This window comes from Erinaceus europaeus, chromosome 13 (assembly GCF_950295315.1).
Source record: "Erinaceus europaeus chromosome 13, mEriEur2.1, whole genome shotgun sequence".
In the NCBI taxonomy this organism is placed as follows: domain Eukaryota; kingdom Metazoa; phylum Chordata; class Mammalia; order Eulipotyphla; family Erinaceidae; genus Erinaceus; species Erinaceus europaeus.
The window spans coordinates 12,643,059-12,663,498 of NC_080174.1; the positions used below are offsets into that span (position 1 = coordinate 12,643,059).

General features: G+C 43.4%; 1 protein-coding gene across 1 annotated transcript in view; it reads right to left on the minus strand.

Annotated features, from left to right (window-relative positions):
* The window catches only part of PLEKHG1 (pleckstrin homology and RhoGEF domain containing G1), a 100,796-nt gene extending 96,088 nt beyond the window's left edge, over window positions 1-4,708 (minus strand). The window contains exon 1 of the mRNA XM_060205328.1: window positions 4,233-4,708. Coding sequence (XP_060061311.1) covers window positions 4,233-4,640 — 408 coding nt within the window. The 5' untranslated portion in view covers window positions 4,641-4,708. The remainder of the gene's footprint in view (window positions 1-4,232) is intronic.
* Between the last annotated feature and the right edge of the window lie 15,732 nt (window positions 4,709-20,440).

The window sequence follows — 20,440 nt, forward strand, 5'->3', positions numbered from 1 at the left end:
CGACCTCACCGATGTGTTTTGGAACCCCACCTTACCACAGCCACTAGGGAAAGACAGAAACAGGCTGGAAATATGGATCGACCTGCCATCACCCATGTTCATCGGAGGAGCAATTACAAAAGCCAGATATTCCACCTTCTGCATCCCATAATGATCCTGGGTCCATATTCCCAGAGGAGTAAAGAACAGGAAAACTTCACCAAAGTAAAAAGACTCTGGGGTGGGTGGGTGGAGGAGAGCACAGACCCTAGAGAATGATGAGAGAGGACCTAGTGGGGGGTTGTATTGTTATGTGGAAAACTGAGAAATGTTATGCAGGTACAAACTATTGTATTTACTGTTGAATGTAAAACAAAACAAAGCAAAACAAACAAAAACCAACCAAACAAAAAACCAAAACAAAACGAATAGAAAAACTTCCAATGGAGGAGATGGGATACGGAACATTGGTGGCAGGAATTGTGTAGAATTGTACCCTCTTATCCAATGGACTTGTCAATCACAATTAAATCAATGATAATTAAAAAAGCAGCTCTGATCTGCAAAACAGAGACACCCCCCCCCAACTCTTCACCTAGCATGATGCCAACCAGACTTCCCTGGAGAGACAACCCCAACAATGTGTCCTGGAGCTCTGCTTTCCCAGAGCCCTTCCCCAATAGGGAAAAAGAGAGAGACAGGCTGGGAGTATGGATTGACCAGTCAACGCCCATGTTCAGCAGGGAAGCAATACAGAAGCCAGACCTTCCACCTTCTGCAACCCACAATGACCTTGGGTCCATACTCCCAGAGGGTTAAAGAATAGGAAAGCTATCAGGGGAGGGATGGGATACAGAGTTCTGGTGGTGGGAATTGTGTGAAGTTTACCCCTCTTATCCTATGGTTTAGTTAATGTTTCCTTTTTATAAATAATTTTTTAAAAAAAAAAAAGCAGCTCTGTCTATAGGTATAGTGGAAGCTTATCATTGTAGGGAGTTCACGAGCAGTCTTTGTTTTCAATTTAAACTCTGAAGATGTTTAAACAACCAAGGGTCTCAGAGTAGACAGTTACTTTCAGTTGCACTAAAAGAATAATTCTGTGTGCCCTGGGCAAATAGCTCAGCTGGTAGAGCACAGGATTTGTACACCTGAGACTCCAAACCCCATCTTCAGTGTCAAAGTACCAGAGTTATGTGCTGGCCTCTCGTCCTCTCTCTCGTGTGAATTCGCTATCTAGTAAATAAATAGAATGAGTCTTTAGAAATAATGTTGGGGTGGACTATTAAAATTCCTTTTCCCAATTACGTGCCTGCTATAATGAAATCGACCAATCTGATTATCTCTGTGAACAACTTGAAGCAAAAGAGTACAGTCCTACGTAGCGATCACTCTCAACCACCAAATTCACAGGAGGCCGGTGGTGATGTTATTTTCCATTTGCTAACTGTTCTATATGTGCCCAGGGCTTCTGAAATAGGCTTCCCTCTATGATTTAATTCTCAGGATAGCCCAGCGAGGCAGGCACTGTTTATTAGCTCTATTTTACACCTGATGAAATGTAGGCAGATATTTATAGCCTCAGTTGGGAGCCAATTGTGACCCCAAGATCAAACCTAGTCCTAAAGTTTTACTGGAATTTCTATGTTTATTTTATGCCCCGAAAGTCTAAAATATTTACTTTTGAACAGACCACTACTCGGTTCTGGCTACTGGTGGTGTCTGGGATCAAACCTGGGGCTTCTTCCATGCAAGTCCTGAGTGCTATTGCAGTGTATCTCTCCCGCCTCTAAAATATGTACTATCTGGATCACTATAGAAAAATCCCATCTCCTTCTAGCACAAAACAGGTCATTTTGGATAAAGGGGAATAAGAAGGAGAAGGAGAAAGAGAAGGAGGAACAGAAGGAGGAGGAGAAGGAGGAGGAGGCAGAGGAGGAGGAGGAGGAGGAGAAGAAGAATAAGAAGAAGGAGAAGAGGAGGATAAGGAGGAGGTAGAGGAGGAGGAGAAAGAAGGAGAAGAAGAAAGCCAACAACAATGTGAATAGCTTCAAACAGACTTAGACACCATAGAAAGAAGTTTGATAGACTGTCTACTGAAACTTAGAAAAAAATTCCTTCCACATTTCTCTCACTCATATTTCACCTTAATTTCTTATGGAATACTAAATCAGTATACTAAAGGTATGGCAAGTTTTCATTTGGTGGAAACAGTGTCAAGAGTCAGGCGGTGACACACTTGGTTAAGCACACACTAAAGTGCGCAAAGCCCTAGGGGCAGGTTCAAGCCCCTAGTCCCCACCTGCAGGGGAAAAACTTCACAAGTAGTGAAGCAGGGCTGCAGGTGTCTCTATCTCTCTCCCTTTCTATCTCCCCAATTTCTCTCTGTCTCTATCCAATAATAAATCAATATATATATATATATATATATTTTTTTTTTTTTTTTAAAGAAACTGTTTCAAGAAAGGAAGGAAAGAAAACAAAACAAAACACAACAAAAGGATAGACCAAAAAGGTTTTTCTTGACAGCTATAAGTTCCTTGGGAGGTTATACCATTTTTTGGCAATTTGAAGGGTATATATCTTCACAAGTACAAATGACATCATTGTTGAAATGAACAAAGGAACCGGCTGGCTTTATGCTACACTTGGTATCACATACTGTTCTGGTTGAGCATCAATTGATTGTTCTATTTTTGCCGGGAAGTTAGGTCATTGCTATTTTCAGCAGTGTCCAATTTGTGGAGCTTACCAGTCATGCCTCTGAATTTCCTTTGAGGAGCCAAGATTCGGTGGAGAAATGTACTTATCAGCAAATATCCCTCTAATACCTATTTTAGATTAGCAGTCACCAAAGGGAAGGGGGGGGAGCTAATGAATGAAAGCAGTTGGTCTCTTCCCAGGCAGCAACGTTGAGTCCAGCTTTTTAATCAAGCCATCGGCCCTTGAGATGTCAATGGCTTAAAGTGCCAACAGAGAAAATGAAATCTAAGCTGCTCTGGTAATCCGCACATCATCCCATAAAAGTGATCTATAAATCAAAGTCGAATTAAAGTAACTGAATCTCCAGTGTGTGGCCTGGCAATTTACACAGAGTCAAATGATTTAAGCAAACTTCTTTATTACAGAAGGGAGAAAAGAAAAATACATGCCCAAGATGAGATGAAGCTCATGAATTTTCTCTGCCTTCCACTGCCTTCCCCTCAAACACCAACCACTATAGAGAATCTCACAGAACCACACTTGTCTGCAGATCAAAATTACCTGGTGACCTCCCACAAATCCACAGCCCAGCTCCCACCCTTTGGATAAGAAATCCTGAAAACAGGACCCTCTGGAAGCTTCCATGTATCAGTGCCCAACAGGGAGAATAGGCAGTTACTCTGGAAGCCCAACGGGCTCCTCCAAGACACACCTGATACTGACAAAATCAACAGCTTCTCTGAAGGCCCAACTCAGCCTTTCTTGTCCATGATCCCCAGGCACCTCGAGATCCTTGGTGTAGGATTTCTAAGCCCAATCAACTGGTGTACACAATGTACACAATGAATACATCATTCCAGCTTCGAACACACAACCAAGTCACAAACGCAAATACCACAAGCATTTTTAAAGCGTGAGTGCAATTTTTTTTTTTTTTATTGTCACCAGAGTTATCACGGGGACTCAGTGCCTGCACGATGAATCCACCACTCCCGGAGGCCATCTTCCCTTTCTTTTTATTTGAAAGGACAGAGAGAAATTGGGAGAGGGAGGTAGAGAAAAAGAGACACCTGCAGCACTGCTTCACCGCCTGTGAAGTTCCCCCCACCCCCAGCCCCCACTCTGCAGGTGGAGACCTGGGGCTTGAACCCAGGTCCTTGCATGTGGTGATATGTGTGTACTCAACCAAGTGTAGGCCCCCCCACCAGGTGAATACAATTCCATTGTTTCTCTCAAGCTCCACTTTGTTTAAACACTCACACCTTTTCTGCATTCTTTTCCTCCTGTTTTGTTACTTTAACAAGAAAGAGATAACAGAGAGAAAGATCAGAGCACTGCTCAGCTATGGCTTATGGTGGCACTGGGGATTGAACCTGGGACCCCGAAGTCTCCGGCATGAAAGTCTTTTGCATAAACACTTATATCTGCCTTTCCAGCCCTTCTTTCTATATCTTAGAAGCCAATGCACTCTCAACACCTGGCTTTGCTCTTTCCTTTTTGCAGACATATTCACCCTGCAGGGCAAACTTGGACAAGAGACAGGCCCATCTTACCTCTACGATGCTCTTTAGATCTTGCACGTAAGTCCTCTCCGTCTCCAGAATTTCCTGGACGACTCTATCCACATAGAGGAGCTTGGGGCTGGCAGCTGACTCTGCACCAGGCTTGGAGGTCCCGTTGGTGTCCACCCTCCATGAGGCCCGGGGCTGCCTGCTGCTGGCGCCTTCTTCCACATCCGGCTGCCCCGCGGCATCCCTTCGCAGCTCGTTGCTGGAAAAGGGCCTGGCTGGAACCAGCTCCAGTTTGATGGCCCCGGCCTCCTTGTCCTGGGGAAAAAAGCCCAAGTGGCTGCTAGACACCAAGGTCATCCTGCTGCCGAAGGAGCCATGACTGTCCCGGGAGGAGGCCGAGGATGACGTGGAGCCGAAGCTGACGGGGCGGTCGCTGTCTGAGAGCTCCATGGTCTTCGGGGCTGGTGGGCAGGAGCTGATGGGATCTGGTACCTCTGTCACAGCTGGTGGCACTTGAACCTGTAACTGGTGCACATCTAGAGGCAGTAAAGAAAAAGGAAAGGGCAGGCTAATTAGCAGGGGCAAGTATTTCTCATCGATTATTACCAGTATTATTTCATGATTGCTATTATTGTTTACCAGAGCACCACTCAGCTCTGGCTTATGGTAGCTCTGGGGATTGAACCTGGGGTCTGGGAGCCTCAGGCATGAATATCTTTTGCAGAACCATTCTGTTATTTCCCCTAACCCAGTAATTGCTTTTTAAAGTTCACTAGAAGGTTTAAACCAAGTCAAAACTTGCCCAGAGGCACAGTCAAAAATAAACTTGGGGGCTGGGTGGTGGCACAGCTGGTTAAACATACACATTACCATGCATGAGGCATGAGGACCCCAGTTTGAGCCCCTGGGCCCCACCTGCAAGGGGAAGCTTTACGAGTGGTGAAGCAGGTCTGCAGGTGTCTTTCCTCTCTCTCTCTCTCTAACTCCCCTACCCTCTCAATTTCTATCTGTCCTATCAAAGTAACAAAAGAGGGGGGGATTCTGAAAAATTTAAAAAAAAAGAAAGGAAAGGAAAATGGCCACTAGGAATGGTGGATTCATTGTGCAAGCACCACGCCTCAGAGATAAGCCTGACGGCAAGAAAACAAATAAAAATAAAATGCTAGCAAGTTAGTCATAGAATGAAAAGCAGAGGCGCTTATGGTAGGTTGCCTTGCAGAGCTGAAGTTTCTAAAGCACCCTCACCTGGGAGCAAGTTAGATGTGCAATTGTAAGCACCCTTCTCTTCACTGCAGTGCTGTTTACAACAGGATAGGAATGCAGATAGGAATGTCCATGTGCCCAGTGGCAGATGGGTGGATGAAGCTGGTGGCTTATATACATACAGGGCGACACTACGTGCCTAAAAGGAAAGACAGAGTCTTGTCTCACACTACTTTTTTTTTTTTTTTTTTTAATCTTTGTTTGCTGGGTAGAAATAGAAATAGAGGTAAGGGGAAGGCAGAGAGGGAGAAAAACAGATACCTTCAACACTGCTTCATTACCTGCAAAGCTTTCCCTTTGCAAGTGGGGGCAGAGGGTTTGAAACTGGGTCTCTCTGGATCTTCAGTCGCCCCATTGCAAGCCACCACATGATGATGGCCAGCCATCATCTCTACAATTATCTGTCTAGATTTATATATAATTGTCCCATTTTGCTTCTTGATCCGATCCTCTCTTCCCCTCCGAGCCACTCATGACAACATTACTACCTTCACACGTCCTTCTCCTTTTCCTTCTCTCTCTGGGAGCTGATGTTTAAAGCAATCTTATCTTCATCCTATCCCTTCTCCCCTGCTAGGAGTCTGGATCAAGGTTGTTCTTGGAGTGCAGAAGGTAGGAGCTCTGGCTTCTGTAGCTGCTTCCCTGCTGAGCATGGGCACTGGCAGGTCGATCCACACCCCCAGCCTGTCTCTGTCTTCCTCAGTGGAACCCGGGGACTTTGCACATTGTAACACCTGAGCCCAACGAGGTGCACCGCCACCTGGTCCCCTCATGCTGCTTCCTGGATGGAACTGAGGGGATCATGCTTAAGGATATAGTGCAGAAGGAGAAGGACGAATACTGGAAGGTCTCACTTAGATATGGGCTAGAGAGAAACACAGCATGGGGACTCACCGGGTCCAAGGAGGAAACAGACCCTCAGACAGTGAAACTGATCTGATGGTGGGTGGGGGGCAACAGGGAAGTAAAGATGGAGGGGTGTTCATACTCTGGTGCTAAGTGTGGTATTGAACATCAGACATGTGGAACTCTGCCCTTACCATGCTGAAGGACCCAGGTTCAAGGCCTCTGGTCCCCACCTACAGAGGGTGGGAGAAGCTTCACAAGTGAAGAAAACACTGCTGGTGTCTCTCTCTCTCCCTCTTGATCGCCCCTCCCCTCTCAATTTCTCTCTAGCCTATCACCCCTTCAGGCTCACCGAGCTTCAGTGTTACTTTGTACACACACACACACACACACACTGTTGTGTTGGGGAAGTGCTACACCCATCGTCACCAAGCCTGACCACCTGGAATGGGCAGTTCACACAGGTTCCTCCAGATGGATTAACTCAGAGGCTCAGTGCTCAGGGCTCGAGAGTGTGGTTTCACAAGCACCACAAGTGACTCTCCTGTCCTCAAATACCACCCTGCTTGAGTCCTCAGGAATGGCTGAAGCGCTCTTGATTTTAATTAATTAATTAATTTGTTATTGCCACTAGGGTTACCGCTAGGAATTGGGTGTTGGCACTATGAATCCACTACTTCCAGAGGTCCTTTTTTTCCCCATTGGGTATGTATTTTTTTCTTTCTTTTCTTCCTATTATTTGATAGGACAGAGAGAAATTGAGAGAGGGAGGGGGAGACAGAAAGACACCTGCAGACATGCTTCACTGCTAGTGTAGCATCTCTCCTGCAGGTGGAGGGGAGGCACTGGGGGCTTGAACTCGGGTCCTTGTGCACTATAATATGTGTGCTCAACCCAGGTGCAGCACCATCTGGCTCCAGAATGCCAATCTTCGTTATTTGCAAAGCAGAATCAACATTCCCCCAGCTCAAGCCCCACATGAGACCACTATACTTGTAGTGACAAAACGTCTTGCAATTAAGAGTAATTAATGAAGGGGTATGCTTTCCTCCACCCAAATGAAAAGACATGAATTTGGTTAGAAAAATAGGCGAGTGAAACTTACGCCTGGAAAACTTCAAGAAGACAACAAATGACAGGAATAAAATGTTGGTTTTTCAAAAGGAACAGCTGATTTTGATTGAAATTGATTGATGAGTCTGATCTGACTCTGTAATAAAGATCAGCAAATGGCTGGCAACTGACATTTCTAGAACATAACGAACCTATCATGTCACCACCCTAGCTTGTTCTTAAGTGATTCTCTCCATGGCAAACATTTGTGCAAACTTATGAGGCAATCTTAGAATTCTAAATGCAAAATCAAGGCATTAACTTGTGTCCGGAAATAAGAGTGCGCGTGTGCGTGTGCGTGTAAGAAATGGTTAGGAAATGGGCAATTCATCAGCATAACCACTGCCACATGGTTTCAGTTTGCCGCACATTTTTAAAGCTTTTGCAATATGCACTCTGCTTTCTCTGGAACAACTTTATGGCCTATAAAACACGGATTGGTTATAGTTGTTAAAGTGCACTTGCTCTCGAGAAGCCTGGTTCAACTTGAGTATGGCAAGAATCCAAGGGGTATCCAGGCATTTAAGAAGAATTACAACAAGAAATGCCTGCCCATGCTTGGAACTGGTGTTCTCAGAGCCCTGGACAGATCAAAGCAGGTGCAGAAGACACAACACCTCTCTCTTCTCTTTGGCATCCTACCCTAACGGTTACCATGAGATTGATCTGATTTTCAGAAGTGGACACTAACTGGAAGCATTCAGGTGAGGATTTCTTAAGTCCCCAAAGGTCCAATGAGGTGAGGAATTAGGCCCACACGTACATAAGTCTATACAAAAACCAGGACACCCACAAAAGCCTAGATCCACCTGCAATCATCTCCAGGCAATGTCTGATTTTCTTGCCAGACAAGAGTCAATTTTCTTGCCAGTAGAGAAGATTTTCTTTGCTTACTTATTTTCCAAGTCATTTTTGCATTGGTGATTAACAGTGGTTTACAAGACTGGAAGATTACAGGGTCTAGTCCCATACCACATGCAGCACCAAAGTTCTGTGCCCCTAACCTTCCAGTAGTAACCACCAGAGTTTTCACAACATCTTAGAGACAGATTGTTTTTGTATTTTTTTCAAGTTCATGTGTGTCTGTTCCCTAGATTGCACATGTGAGTGAAACCATCTGGTAATGGTCTTTTACCTCTTTATTTATTTTGCTGAGCAAAATCACTTCCAGTTCTATCCATTTTGTCTCAAAGGACACACCATCATCTTTTTTTTTTTTTTTTTAATTTTTTTATTGCAAAGTCTATTCCATGGAGAATGTATCACATAACTTCTCTGTCAAATCATCTGTAAATGAGATTTAGGCTGCTTCTACTTTTGTGACTATTGTGAATAACACAGCTTCGAACACAGGAGTGTATACGTCCCTTTGAAATAGTGTCTACGTGTCCTTTGGATAAATAAATGCCTCACAGTGGTTTTGCTGGGTTATAAGGCAACTCCATTCTTATTTGTTTAAGGAATGTCCGTACAGTCTTCCAGAGGAGTGGTACCAGGTTGCTTTCCCACCAGCAGTGTAGCACAGTCCCTTTTTTTCTCACCGATATCTGTCATTTCCGGTTTTATAGACGGAAGACATCCTCACAGGTGTGAGGTGGAATCTCAGTGTAGTTTTGGTTTGTATTTTCTCTACTGATAAGTGAAGGCGAGCATTTCCTCTTCTGTCTGTGGGTCATTTGTATATATTTAATACCGCTACATTGCGCTTGGTAAATAATTATGATCAAGACCAGTGAAAAAGAAACACACTCATTCCTTTTCATCGTTTATTTTCCCTGGAAATTGGACAACCACTTGGGGATTGAGGGATGAAGGAGATACAAACCAGGTTCACAATGTTTTAGAGGAGCTGGTGTGGGGACAGCTTGGGAGGTGATGATGCCTTTTAAAGGGTGGAAGGTAGGAAAAATTGAGGAGTGAGAATCACGACTCCTTCTCTGGGTAGGTCTTAAATAGCAACGTAAGTGGGGCCCTGTTCCAAAGAAGGTTCATATGTTCCAATAAAAGTTATGTATTCCAGCTCACTGGGGCCAGTCTAGTTTTCAGGCTCAAGTACCAAACAGGCATTATATTAAAACTAGAATATCTGGGAGCCGGGTGGTGACACAGCGAGTTAAGTGCAGGTGTTGCAAAGCGCAAAGACCGGTGTAAGGGTCCTGGTTTGAGACTCTGGCTCCCCATCAGCAGGGGGGTTGCTTCACAAGCGGTGAAGCAGGTCTGTAGGTGTCTATCTTTCTCTCCCCCCCCCCGTCTTCCCCTCCTCTCTCCATTTCTCTCTGTCCTATCCAACAGCAACGACATCAATAAAACAACAATAACTACAACAATAAAACAACAAGGGCAACAAAAGGGGATAAATAAAGAAATAAAGAAAATAATAATAAAAAAACTAGAATATCTGAGATTTTGGGTATCTGCAGTCCTTAGCCAAGCTAATTACCCAAATGAAACGCCTTCTGAAATTCCCAGTGACAGAAGTGAAACACACAAGGCGAGATCACATAATGGCCTATGATACCAGGCTGTGTTTGCTAATGGAGGACATTTTTATGTTGATTCATTGCTTAGAAGATAATTACAGTTTTCTCACTTAAGGAAATGGACCTCATAAAAACTGTCTAGTCTTGTTCTCACCTCCCTCAAAATCATGTAAGATTTCCACCCTGTCTGGCCTGTCCTTTCTCCTGCACCAAGCATTAATATTCATCATCAAAACTACACTGTTCATAATAAACAGTGGCTGTGAGATTTGGAATGCGGTTGATTCAAAGTGAGGTGAACTATACATCAAATTTCAAAGGCTTAAGAAGAAACCCCAACGTATAAACTACCTTGTTAATCATTTTTATATTAATTGCATGTTGAAATAATAGTTTAGATGTGTGTGTTAAGTAACTCCTTAAAATTCTCTTCACTGCCTCTCCTCTCTCTCCCGGATCAACTAGGAATACCAAAGGAGACCACCCGGACCGAAACAAGACAGGACTAGAATGACCACAGAAACCCAGTAAATCACCCGTGAGTACAAACACGCGTGGCTGGTGACAGAGAGGAGAGAGGGACCTAAGGAGAGATTAAGTGACTGCTAACAGTTCGACAGTTTGTCAGTGGAGACACCACCTTCAGTCTGCTCCACAACAAGGGGACAGCTGAAGGGAGGAAAGGACTCCCCAGAGACTCACCAAGTGCAACTCTGAGTCTCCATTGCTACTACCCTCAGAATCTGGAGCAGCAACAGGGAGGGACACCAGGGTACAGAGATCTAACTGGGAAACTCAGAAGACCTATGCCTCGGTGGCATAGCTGAGGGGCTGTGAAAGTCTCTTTGCATAACCACTGGATTATCTCTGCCACACCCTGCTTTATCTCTTGGTCAGGAGTCAGTGATTAAGCTAAGAAGCCTATTGATAGTTTAAAAGCCCTCAGGCTCCCATAGCCTACAGGGGAAAAAAAAAAGGCTTTTACACCACTGAACTCCAACTCAGGGATTGAAAAAACTGTTAACTTATTTAAAATGGTTAAAACAACAAGAAAAAATATTGGAGACTCGAACCAGGACAAGAGTCCAGCTAAAAGTCCTCCAGAGGGTGAAGCACAAAACAACGAGTTCAACATCCAAACATTAGCTAAGGAAATAATAACAGGAGTGAGTAAAGAATTTGAAAAAATTGTAATCAGAAATGCAGGAACAACAAATGAGAATATGGAAGAAAATTCTAATAATCTCATGGTTATTAGAGAGCTGAAAGCTGAAATCTCTGAGCTAAGAAGGCAACTAGCTGAACAAGCTAAAACAGTATCACAGCAGGGCAACAAAATAGATGAACTCCAGAAAGCAGTAGAGGGCAGAGAGAATAGAATCAATGAGGCTGAAGACAGAATTAGCAAAATTGAGGATGAATTAGAGACAACAAAAAAAGAAGTAAGAGATCTCAAAAAGAGATTAAGAGATGCTGAAAACAACAACAGAGTCCTATGGGATGACTTCAAAAGAAACAATATACGCATTATTGGCTTACCAGAGGAAGAAAGAGAAGGGGAGGAAGAAAGCGTTCTCCAGGCCATAATAGCTGAAAATTTCTCTAGTCTAGACAACACCAAAGACATAAAGATTCAAGAAGCCCAGAGGGTCCCAAACAGAATTAACCCAGACCTAAAGACACCAAGACATGTCATACTTAGATTGGAAAGGAATAAGGATAAAGAAAGGATCCTCAAGGCTGCAAGAGAAAAACAAAGAGTCACCTACAAAGGAAAACCCATAAGATTAGCAGCAGACTTCTCCATACAAACACTACAGGCCAGAAGAGAATGGCAAGATATCTATCGAGTGCTCAATGAGAAAGGCTTTCAGCCAAGAATACTATATCCTGCTAGATTGTCATTCAGACTAGATGGAAACATCAAAACCTTCTCAGACAAGCAACAGTTGAAGGAAGCAACCATCACCAAGCCTGCCCTGAAAGAAGTTCTGAAAGGTCTCCTATAAACAGTCAGACCACCACAAATAGGACATATATCAAAACACTCTAAAACTCTACAAGAATGGCGTTAAAATATCTTCAATCTTTGATATCAATAAATGTGAATGGCCTGAATTCACCTATTAAAAGACACAGAGTAGGAAGATGGATCAGAAAACACAACCCAACAATATGTTGTCTACAGGAAACTCACCTAACTCAACAAGACAAACACAGACTTAAAGTGAAAGGATGGAAAACTATCATTCAAGCCAATGGCCCACAAAAAAGGGCAGGAACAGCTATTCTCATATCTGACATGATAGACTTTAAAATAGATAAGATTAAAAAAGATAGGAATGGACACTACTTAATGCTCAGAGGATCAGTCAATCAAGAGGACTTAACAATTATTAATATCTATGCACCCAATGAGAAGCCATCTAAATACATCAAACTTCTACTGAAAGAGCTACAACAATATATTAACAGTAACACAATCATAGTAGGGGACTTCAACACCCCACTATCTCAACTTGACAGATCATCCAGGAAGAAAATCAGTAAAGACATAAGGGAGCTAAATGAAGAGATAGATAAACTAGAACTATTGGACATTTTCAGAGTCATTCATCCCAAGAAACTGGAATACACATTTTACTCAAATCCACATGGATCATTCTCAAGGATAGACCATACGTTAGGCCACAAAGACAGCATCAGCCTATTCAAGAGCACTGAAATCATCCCAAGCATCTTCTCAGACCACAGTGGAATTAAACTAACATTTAACAATCAACAAAAGATTAGTAACAGTGCCAAAATGTGGAAGCTCAACAGTACACTTCTTAACAACTTCTGGGTCAAAGAGGAAATCAAGGAAGAAATCAAAATGTTTCAAGAGTTCAATGAAAATGAAGACACAAGCTATCAAAATATTTGGGACACAGCTAAAGCAGTCCTAAGAGGGAAGTTCATAGCTATACAAGCACACATTAGGAAACAAGAAAAGGCACAAATAAACAGCCTGATTGCACATCTCAAAGACCTAGAAGAAGAACAACAAAGGAATCCTAAAGCAACCAGAAGGACAGAAATTACTAAAGTTAGGGCAGAAATAAATAACATTGAGAATAGGAAAACCATACAAAAGATCAATGAAAGTAAATGTTGGTTCTTCGAAAGAGTAAACAAAATCGACAAACCTTTAGCCAGACTCACAAAACAAAAAAGGGAGAAGACCCAAATAAATCAGATAGTAAATGAAAGAGGAGAAATCACAACAGACACTGCAGAAATTCAACATATCATGCGAGGCTTCTATGAACAACTATATGCCACCAAGTTAGAGAACCTGGAAGAAATGAATGATTTCCTAGATACCTACCAACTTCCAAAACTAAGTAAAGAGGAAGTGGATAACATGAACAGGCCCATCACAGCTAATGAAATTGAAACAGTTATCAAAAATCTTCCCAAAAATAAAAGTCCTGGACCAGATGGTTTTACAAATGAATTCTACAAAACTTTCAAAGAAGAACTAATACCTCTACTTTTAAAAGTCTTCCAGAAGATTGAAGACACTGGAATACTCCCTGCCAGCTTCTATGAAGCCAACATCACCCTGATACCAAAAGCAGACAGGGACACAACCAAAAAAGAAAACTACAGACCATTATCTCTGATGAACATAGATGCGAAAATATTGAACAAAATTCTAGCCAACCGGATACAGCAGTATATCAAAAAAATTGTTCATCATGACCAAGTGGGGTTTATCCCAGGCATGCAAGGTTGGTTTAATATACGTAAGTCAATCAATGTGATCCACCACATCAACAAAAGCAAGACCAAAAACCACATGGTCATATCAATAGATGCAGAGAAAGCCTTTGACAAAATCCAACATCCCTTTATGATCAAAACACTACAAATATGGGAATAGATGGAAAATTCCTGAAGATAGTGGAGTCTATATATAGCAAACCTACAGCCAACATCATACTCAATGGTGAAAAACTGGAAGCATTTCCCCTCAGATCAGGTACTAGACAGGGCTGCCCACTATCACCATTACTATTCAACATAGTGTTGGAAGTTCTTGCCATAGCAATCAGGCAGGAGCAAGGAATTAAAGGGATACAGATTGGAAGAGAAGAAGTCAAACTCTCCTTATTTGCAGATGACATGATAGTATACATGGAAAAACCTAAGGAATCCAGCAAGAAGCTTTTGGAAATCATCAGGCAATACAGTAATGTGTCAGGCTATAAAATTAACATTCAAAAGTCAGTGGCATAAAAAAAAAATTCTCTTCACTGATTTCACATTACTTTTTTTAAAAAATATATATTTATTTTCCCTTTTGCTGCCCTTGTTTTTTTATTGTTGTTGTAGTTATTATTGTTGTTGTTATTGATGTTGTCGTTACTGGATAGGACAGAGAGAAATAGAGAGAGGAGGGGAAGACAGAGGGGGAGAGAAAGACAGACACCTGCAGACCTGCTTCACCACCTGTGAAGCGACTCCCCTGCAGGTGGGGAGCCGAGGACTCGAACTGGGATCCTTAATCCAGTCCTTGTGCTTTGCGCCACGTGAGCTTAACCCGCTGCGCTACCACCTGACTCCCTCCACCTTTTTTTAATGTGGCCACTGAATCGCAAATTACCCATGTGACTTGCATTTTTGCCGGATGGCAAGGATAATGGCTCATTTGGATAAGGCACCTGCTTTTCCCATGTCTGTGGTCCAGGTTTGAGCCTACCCAGTCCTCACCACATTGATGGGAGGAATTTGGCACAGTAGTTTCTCTCTTCTCTCTCCCTCCCCCTACCCCAATCCCTCTCTCTACCTCTCTGCCCTTTATCTGAACAAGTCAGACTGCATTGGGGAAAGCTATGGCGACAACCAAAAAGAAAATGAAGAATTTTAGTTGAAGGATGACGTTGAACTAGAAGTTGTCTAGGCAATTATGTTGTTAAACACAACTTAGAAGTTACTCATCCATCTTTGTCTACTAACTGCAGACGGCAAGGTGCGTGCAATTCCAGGCTTGACTTGTTTTCTCTTTAACTTTGTTCACAATTACACACTATTGTTTTGAGTTACTGAAAATAGAGGTGGGAGACAATTGCTGTGTACTCAATATTGGGGTGATTAGATTCCTGTGATAAACTGAAATACCCAGTTAGAAAACAAAAAGAAGCCTTGTCCTTCTAATGGGAGCGAAGTGCCTGGGTGATGGCACTGGGTGTTCACATTTAGATCATCTGCTGCTTCCTTCCCCTTTCCCTACCCAGCTTTCTTCTTACCAAACCCCAAACACAGAACTCTCTTCCCAGATCTTGTCACACAAGGGAAGGGGGTTCAGCAAGTAGCTCTTGTGATTGTGACTATCCTGTAAGAAGCTACCTCTTACCCATCTTGAGGATCTGAGTCTTTCCTTTTCACTTTAAATCTGGAAAACGTGGTGGAGGGGCTCTCTTGGGGAAGAGCCCTGAATGTCGAATGATTCTCAAAACCCAACATCCCATTAGCCTAAAAAGCCATCCTCCCTTAAAAAAAAAAAATAAATAAATGGCTCTTGTGTGTGTCCCAGAATGTCAACTCTCCAGAGCCCTACCCTACTAGGGAACAACAGAAACAGGCTGGGGGTATGGATCAAATGGCCAACATCCATGTCCAGCAGAGAAGAATTTCCAGAAGCCAGAACTCCCACCTCCTGCACCTCCAAAAGGATTTTGGTCCATACTCCCAGAGGGAGAAAGGCTAGGGGAAAGATGACCAGAGGGCTCTGAATCCCAATTTCACCAGGACCTGGAACATTTGTGATTGGGAACTTCTGTTTTTATGCCATCACTGAGAAGGAAGAGAATCTGGAGAACACCTGAGGAAGTCGGGCATTGTTTCTCTTACCTGAGAGGGAAGAACAAGGAAGGACAACAGGAAGTTGTAATAGGTGTAGGTATGGCTTAGAGAGGAATTGAAGGCAAGGCCTTAGAACTGAATAAAAACGTAGAATATATATACAAATACAGTCAACCCATAACTATGATCTTGGGAGAACTATGGTGATTACTGGGCAGGGGTGGGGGTGGGGTGATTACTGGGCAGGGGTGGGGGGGGCACTGAACTCTGCTGGTGGCCATGTTTATGTGTGTGTGTGTGTGTGTAGGAGGGTGGAGTGGGGGGTGGGGTTCTGATAGGCTCTTCAGCCAAAGCACTTCCCCCACATATCCATGGGATGTTTTCCAAGGCTAGTCAGAGCTTTACACCCAGCCAGGGGCAAAGAGTGGTCAGGGTTTCCAAGTTCTGCTCATTGTTATTCTAGACTTCAAATATCCTCAGAGTTCCTTGGCAGGGCAATTATGGAAACTAAGAGAATGTTCTGTGCTCCAGAGCACTAAGAAGCTAAGCTTCAGTAGTTCCTTATTCCACGGCTGAGAGTTACTCACAGACTGGAGGCCAAAGAGACAGAAATCAGAAGTAAGACATCAATCTAGCAGCCAGACAAGTTCAGTGTATACAGAGCCCACTCGGACTGGAAGACAGCTCACCATGCTGTGTGTGGGGGGCCCGTGTTCAAGACCTGGCACCATATGGGAACACTGTGGATTGTATTGTTGTGCCATCTCTTCTCTCTCTCTTGGAGGGGAAAAAGGGACCCTCTGGAAGGGGTCCTTTTCTTAAGCCTGAGACACTATAATGGGTTATTTATTTATTATTGGATAGAGACAGAGAGGAATTGAGAGATGAGGAGGAGATAGAGAGAGAGGGGCAGAGAGACACCTGCCCTGCTCCACCACTTGTGAAGCTCTCCCTCTGCAGGTGGGGACCAGGGGCTTGAACCAGAGTCCTTGCGCACTGTAACGTGAGTGCTTAACCAGGTGTGCCACCGCCTGGCCCCTAGCCTGAGACCTTGTTCTTCTGTATCCTTTCTTCTCTACTGGAAGTCAGGAGTGGCAAGGCCCTTGCCCAAACCATGGACACGATGTTGAGCATGAAGACAGATGGGGACTTGCAGCAACTAGAATAGAACACGCCACCATGAGGAAACATCTGGGCATCTTTATTTGCTGCTGGAAGAACCACTGTGATGTGATCTCGATGTGTGGAGATGCTAAAGGATCCCTCGGCTGTTCTGTCTCTGCTTCTCTCTGAGAGCTTCCAACCCAGGCACCAGAGATGTGAGTGAAAGATGCTGAGACCCGTGTCCCGGGGAGGTGGCCCAGCGCATAAAGACTTGGACTCACAAGCATGAAGTCCCAAGTTTGATTCCTGGCATCTCATGTACCAGAGTGATGCTCTGGTGTTCTCTCTCTCTCTCTCTCTCTCTCTCTCTCTCTCATGAATAAGCAGATAAATAAATAATAGCAAAGAATCTATGGCCCCAGCCAGATCCATCATGTCTGATCACAGTCTCATGTGTTCCCTAAGCCAAAACCACCAGCAGAACCATGCCTGAACTCCTGACTCACAGAAACCTCTAGAGATTAGAACTGACTGCTGTTGTTTCAGGCCACTAGGTTTTGGAGTGATTTGTTGGACAGCAAGAAGTAACCCTGGCAGTCCTGCTCCTAACAGATGGTTAGCCTGAAACCATCACCATTCCCTTGCTTTGCTTTAGTTCTTATCTCAAAATGCTCCTGGAGAAAATAGTAAGAGCCTCAAAGCCAATTTCATGTGTCCTCATGAGATGTTTATAGATGGAAAAAAGTAAAAGTGTGTGTGTTTACGGAATGAGTGTCCCCACTCAGATGTACAGAAGTGCACAGAAAACCCGCTAGAAGTTATGATCACACACACATACACACACACACACACACACACACACACTCCTTTATGCACTGTAATATTTGCATCTCTGGTTGGATAGATGACTCTCCAGCTCCCCTCCGACCTCCAGGATGTGACTGACCTTGAAATTAAACAGGGGTCACTGTTGCTTTGCACCTGCCTACCTGGAGTCATAGCACTAGCAGTAATCCCCAGACAGCAAATTTCTTTTCCATCTGGCTAATGCCTAGAATTGGATGATGACCTTTGTCTATCGTTGACTTTGCCAAAAACTAAAATCCTTCACATTCCATTTAGATTCGATGATAATCTTTGGCTGGGAGATATCTCAGAGGTAGCACACAGGACTTGCATGCATAAAGTCCTGTTTTTTTTTCCACTTGACATCAGTCATATATACCACTATATTAAAGGCAGCTATCTCAAGAGAATGAAATTCTAGCTGATCATATTTTACTGTTTCATTAAAAAAACTGTGCATCATAATGGAGACTTGGTTTTCTCCTTATTTTGTCCCATAACTTAATCCATGTATTTCATGCTTAGTTAAATAACATAAAATTATACTTAAAAAATTTTATTATCTTTATTTATTGATTGGATAGAGACAGCCAGAAATGGGAGAGGGAAGAGGTGCTAGAGAGGGAGAGAGACAGACACCTATAGCCCTGCTCACACACATGTGAAGCTTTCCCCCCTGCAGGTGGGCACTGGGGGCTTGAACCCGGGTCCTTGTGCTATATGTAGCATCAACGCTCAACCAGATGCAGCACCACCTGGCCCTGAGTTACACTTTCTAAAATGAGTATTTGAATTGGATTTTCTTACTAGGTCATAAAAATTACTAGTTACCTAGAAAGAACAATACACTTAGCTTCATTTATAATATAGTGGTATACATGCCAGATCTGAGTGATGCTCTAGTGTTCCTCTCTTAAAAGAAGCTACGAAGTAATAATAATAATAATTACAATAACAACAATAATAATTACACTGTCAGAATAGAGAGTACCTAGCCTATCGTAATCAGGTCTATAGAGGCTTCACAGGGATCAAATACACTTACTTTAAAAAATGACTTTGAGGGCGTATGGTGGTATGGGGGTATGGCACACCTGGTTAAGCGCATATATTACAGTGTGCAAGGACCTGGGTTCGAGCCCCCACTCTCCACTTGCAGGGGGAAAGCTTCACGAGTAGTGGATCAGCGCTGTGGCTGTCTCTCTCTCCCTTCCCTCTTGATTTCTGGATGTCTCTATCCAATAAATAAAGATGATTAATTAATTAATTAATTAATAACTAAATAATAAACGGCTCTGAGAACTTTGGTGGTGGGAGTGGTGTGGAATTGCACCCCAATATCTTATAATCTTGTAAACTGATATTAAATCACTAATAAAAAATATATATAAAGAAATGACTCTGAGCAGTGGGGGTTGGGAGGGCATGAGGTTAAATAGCATTTTCTTAAAGAAAAAGGAGGAGGAGGAAGAAGCAGAGAAGCCCAAGAGACTAACAATAGCACCATGAGTAAACACATCCATCCACAGGGTCTACTAAACATTTTTCCCAAAGAAAAAGGAGGAAGGGAATTCAATGCATCTAACAATAGAGATCTGAATAAATAACCCCATCTTTAAAACTATTCAGTATCACGCTCTTTCAGACTCTTACGGGTGTAGAAGATGGTTTAATAGGCAGCTGAGTAAGACGGCACTTTATATCTGCTGTGTGTAATACCCCAGTTTGGAACTGTAAGCAGCACTTCTCTTTTCACATCAGAGGAAGTTGGAAAGGATATATGCATTAACTTGGACTTTACCGAGGCGAACAAATGATTTGTTTTCCCCGTTAGACTTTTATCTGGAAATAGCACTTTGATTTCCAACACCCTGCATTACTTTTCTAGTCCAAGATGGTTATTTAGGGGGAAAAAAATAAAGTCAAATTACAGTCTCAACTCGTATCAGAGGGCTACACATTTTAAATTCAAACCAGAGATTATTCAGAGCAGCTGAAAAGAAAGTACTACTCCATCTAAAGTGTGACTGAAACAAAAATATGCTCAGAAGCCAGCAAGCAACAGCCCAGAATACAGAAGACCCTTCTCCTGATCAGTTCCTCCTAACACAAGGTTTTCTTAACTCCCACCCACCCCCAACCCCATAAAAAACATTCGAAATGGAAAATGCACCCAATCCGTGTCAGTGCCCACCGGCTGGGAGACTAAACTTCACCCCTCCAGTTGCTAAGCGCTCCCTTCCGGCAAACATCTCTGTTTCCCTGGGACCTGGTCTGCAGGAAGCACAGCACAGACAATGTGCTTCAAAGCGTTTCAACTTTTCAGCCATCAGCTGTTGAGACAGTTTTCACTTCGGTTTCAGGAGAGAGAGAGCAAAGCAGATTTCATTTCAGAGTGCAGTTTGGATAAAGGGAGAGGGGGAAAAAAGATAATCAATCAATAAATAGCATACTTTCTAGACCCATTCCTGGGTTAGAGAACTCCCTGTCCAAGTCCAGGTTAGCTGCTGTCCCCTTTGGGGTGACAAAGAACACCCCATCCCTTCCCCACCCCCACCCTAAGACAGCTTCTTACCAAGCTGCAGAGTGTCCCGCGGCTCCCAGGCTTTTGAAAGAAGCAGTTAGTGGGGGCATGGGTTCTGGGGGGCCATCCCCACGTTAGCGCCGACCTGGGCTGGTGCATTGTCTTGTCTTCAGCTGATGGGGTGACCTCACCGAGGGGGAGCCGGGTCAGGTAAAACCAGCCGC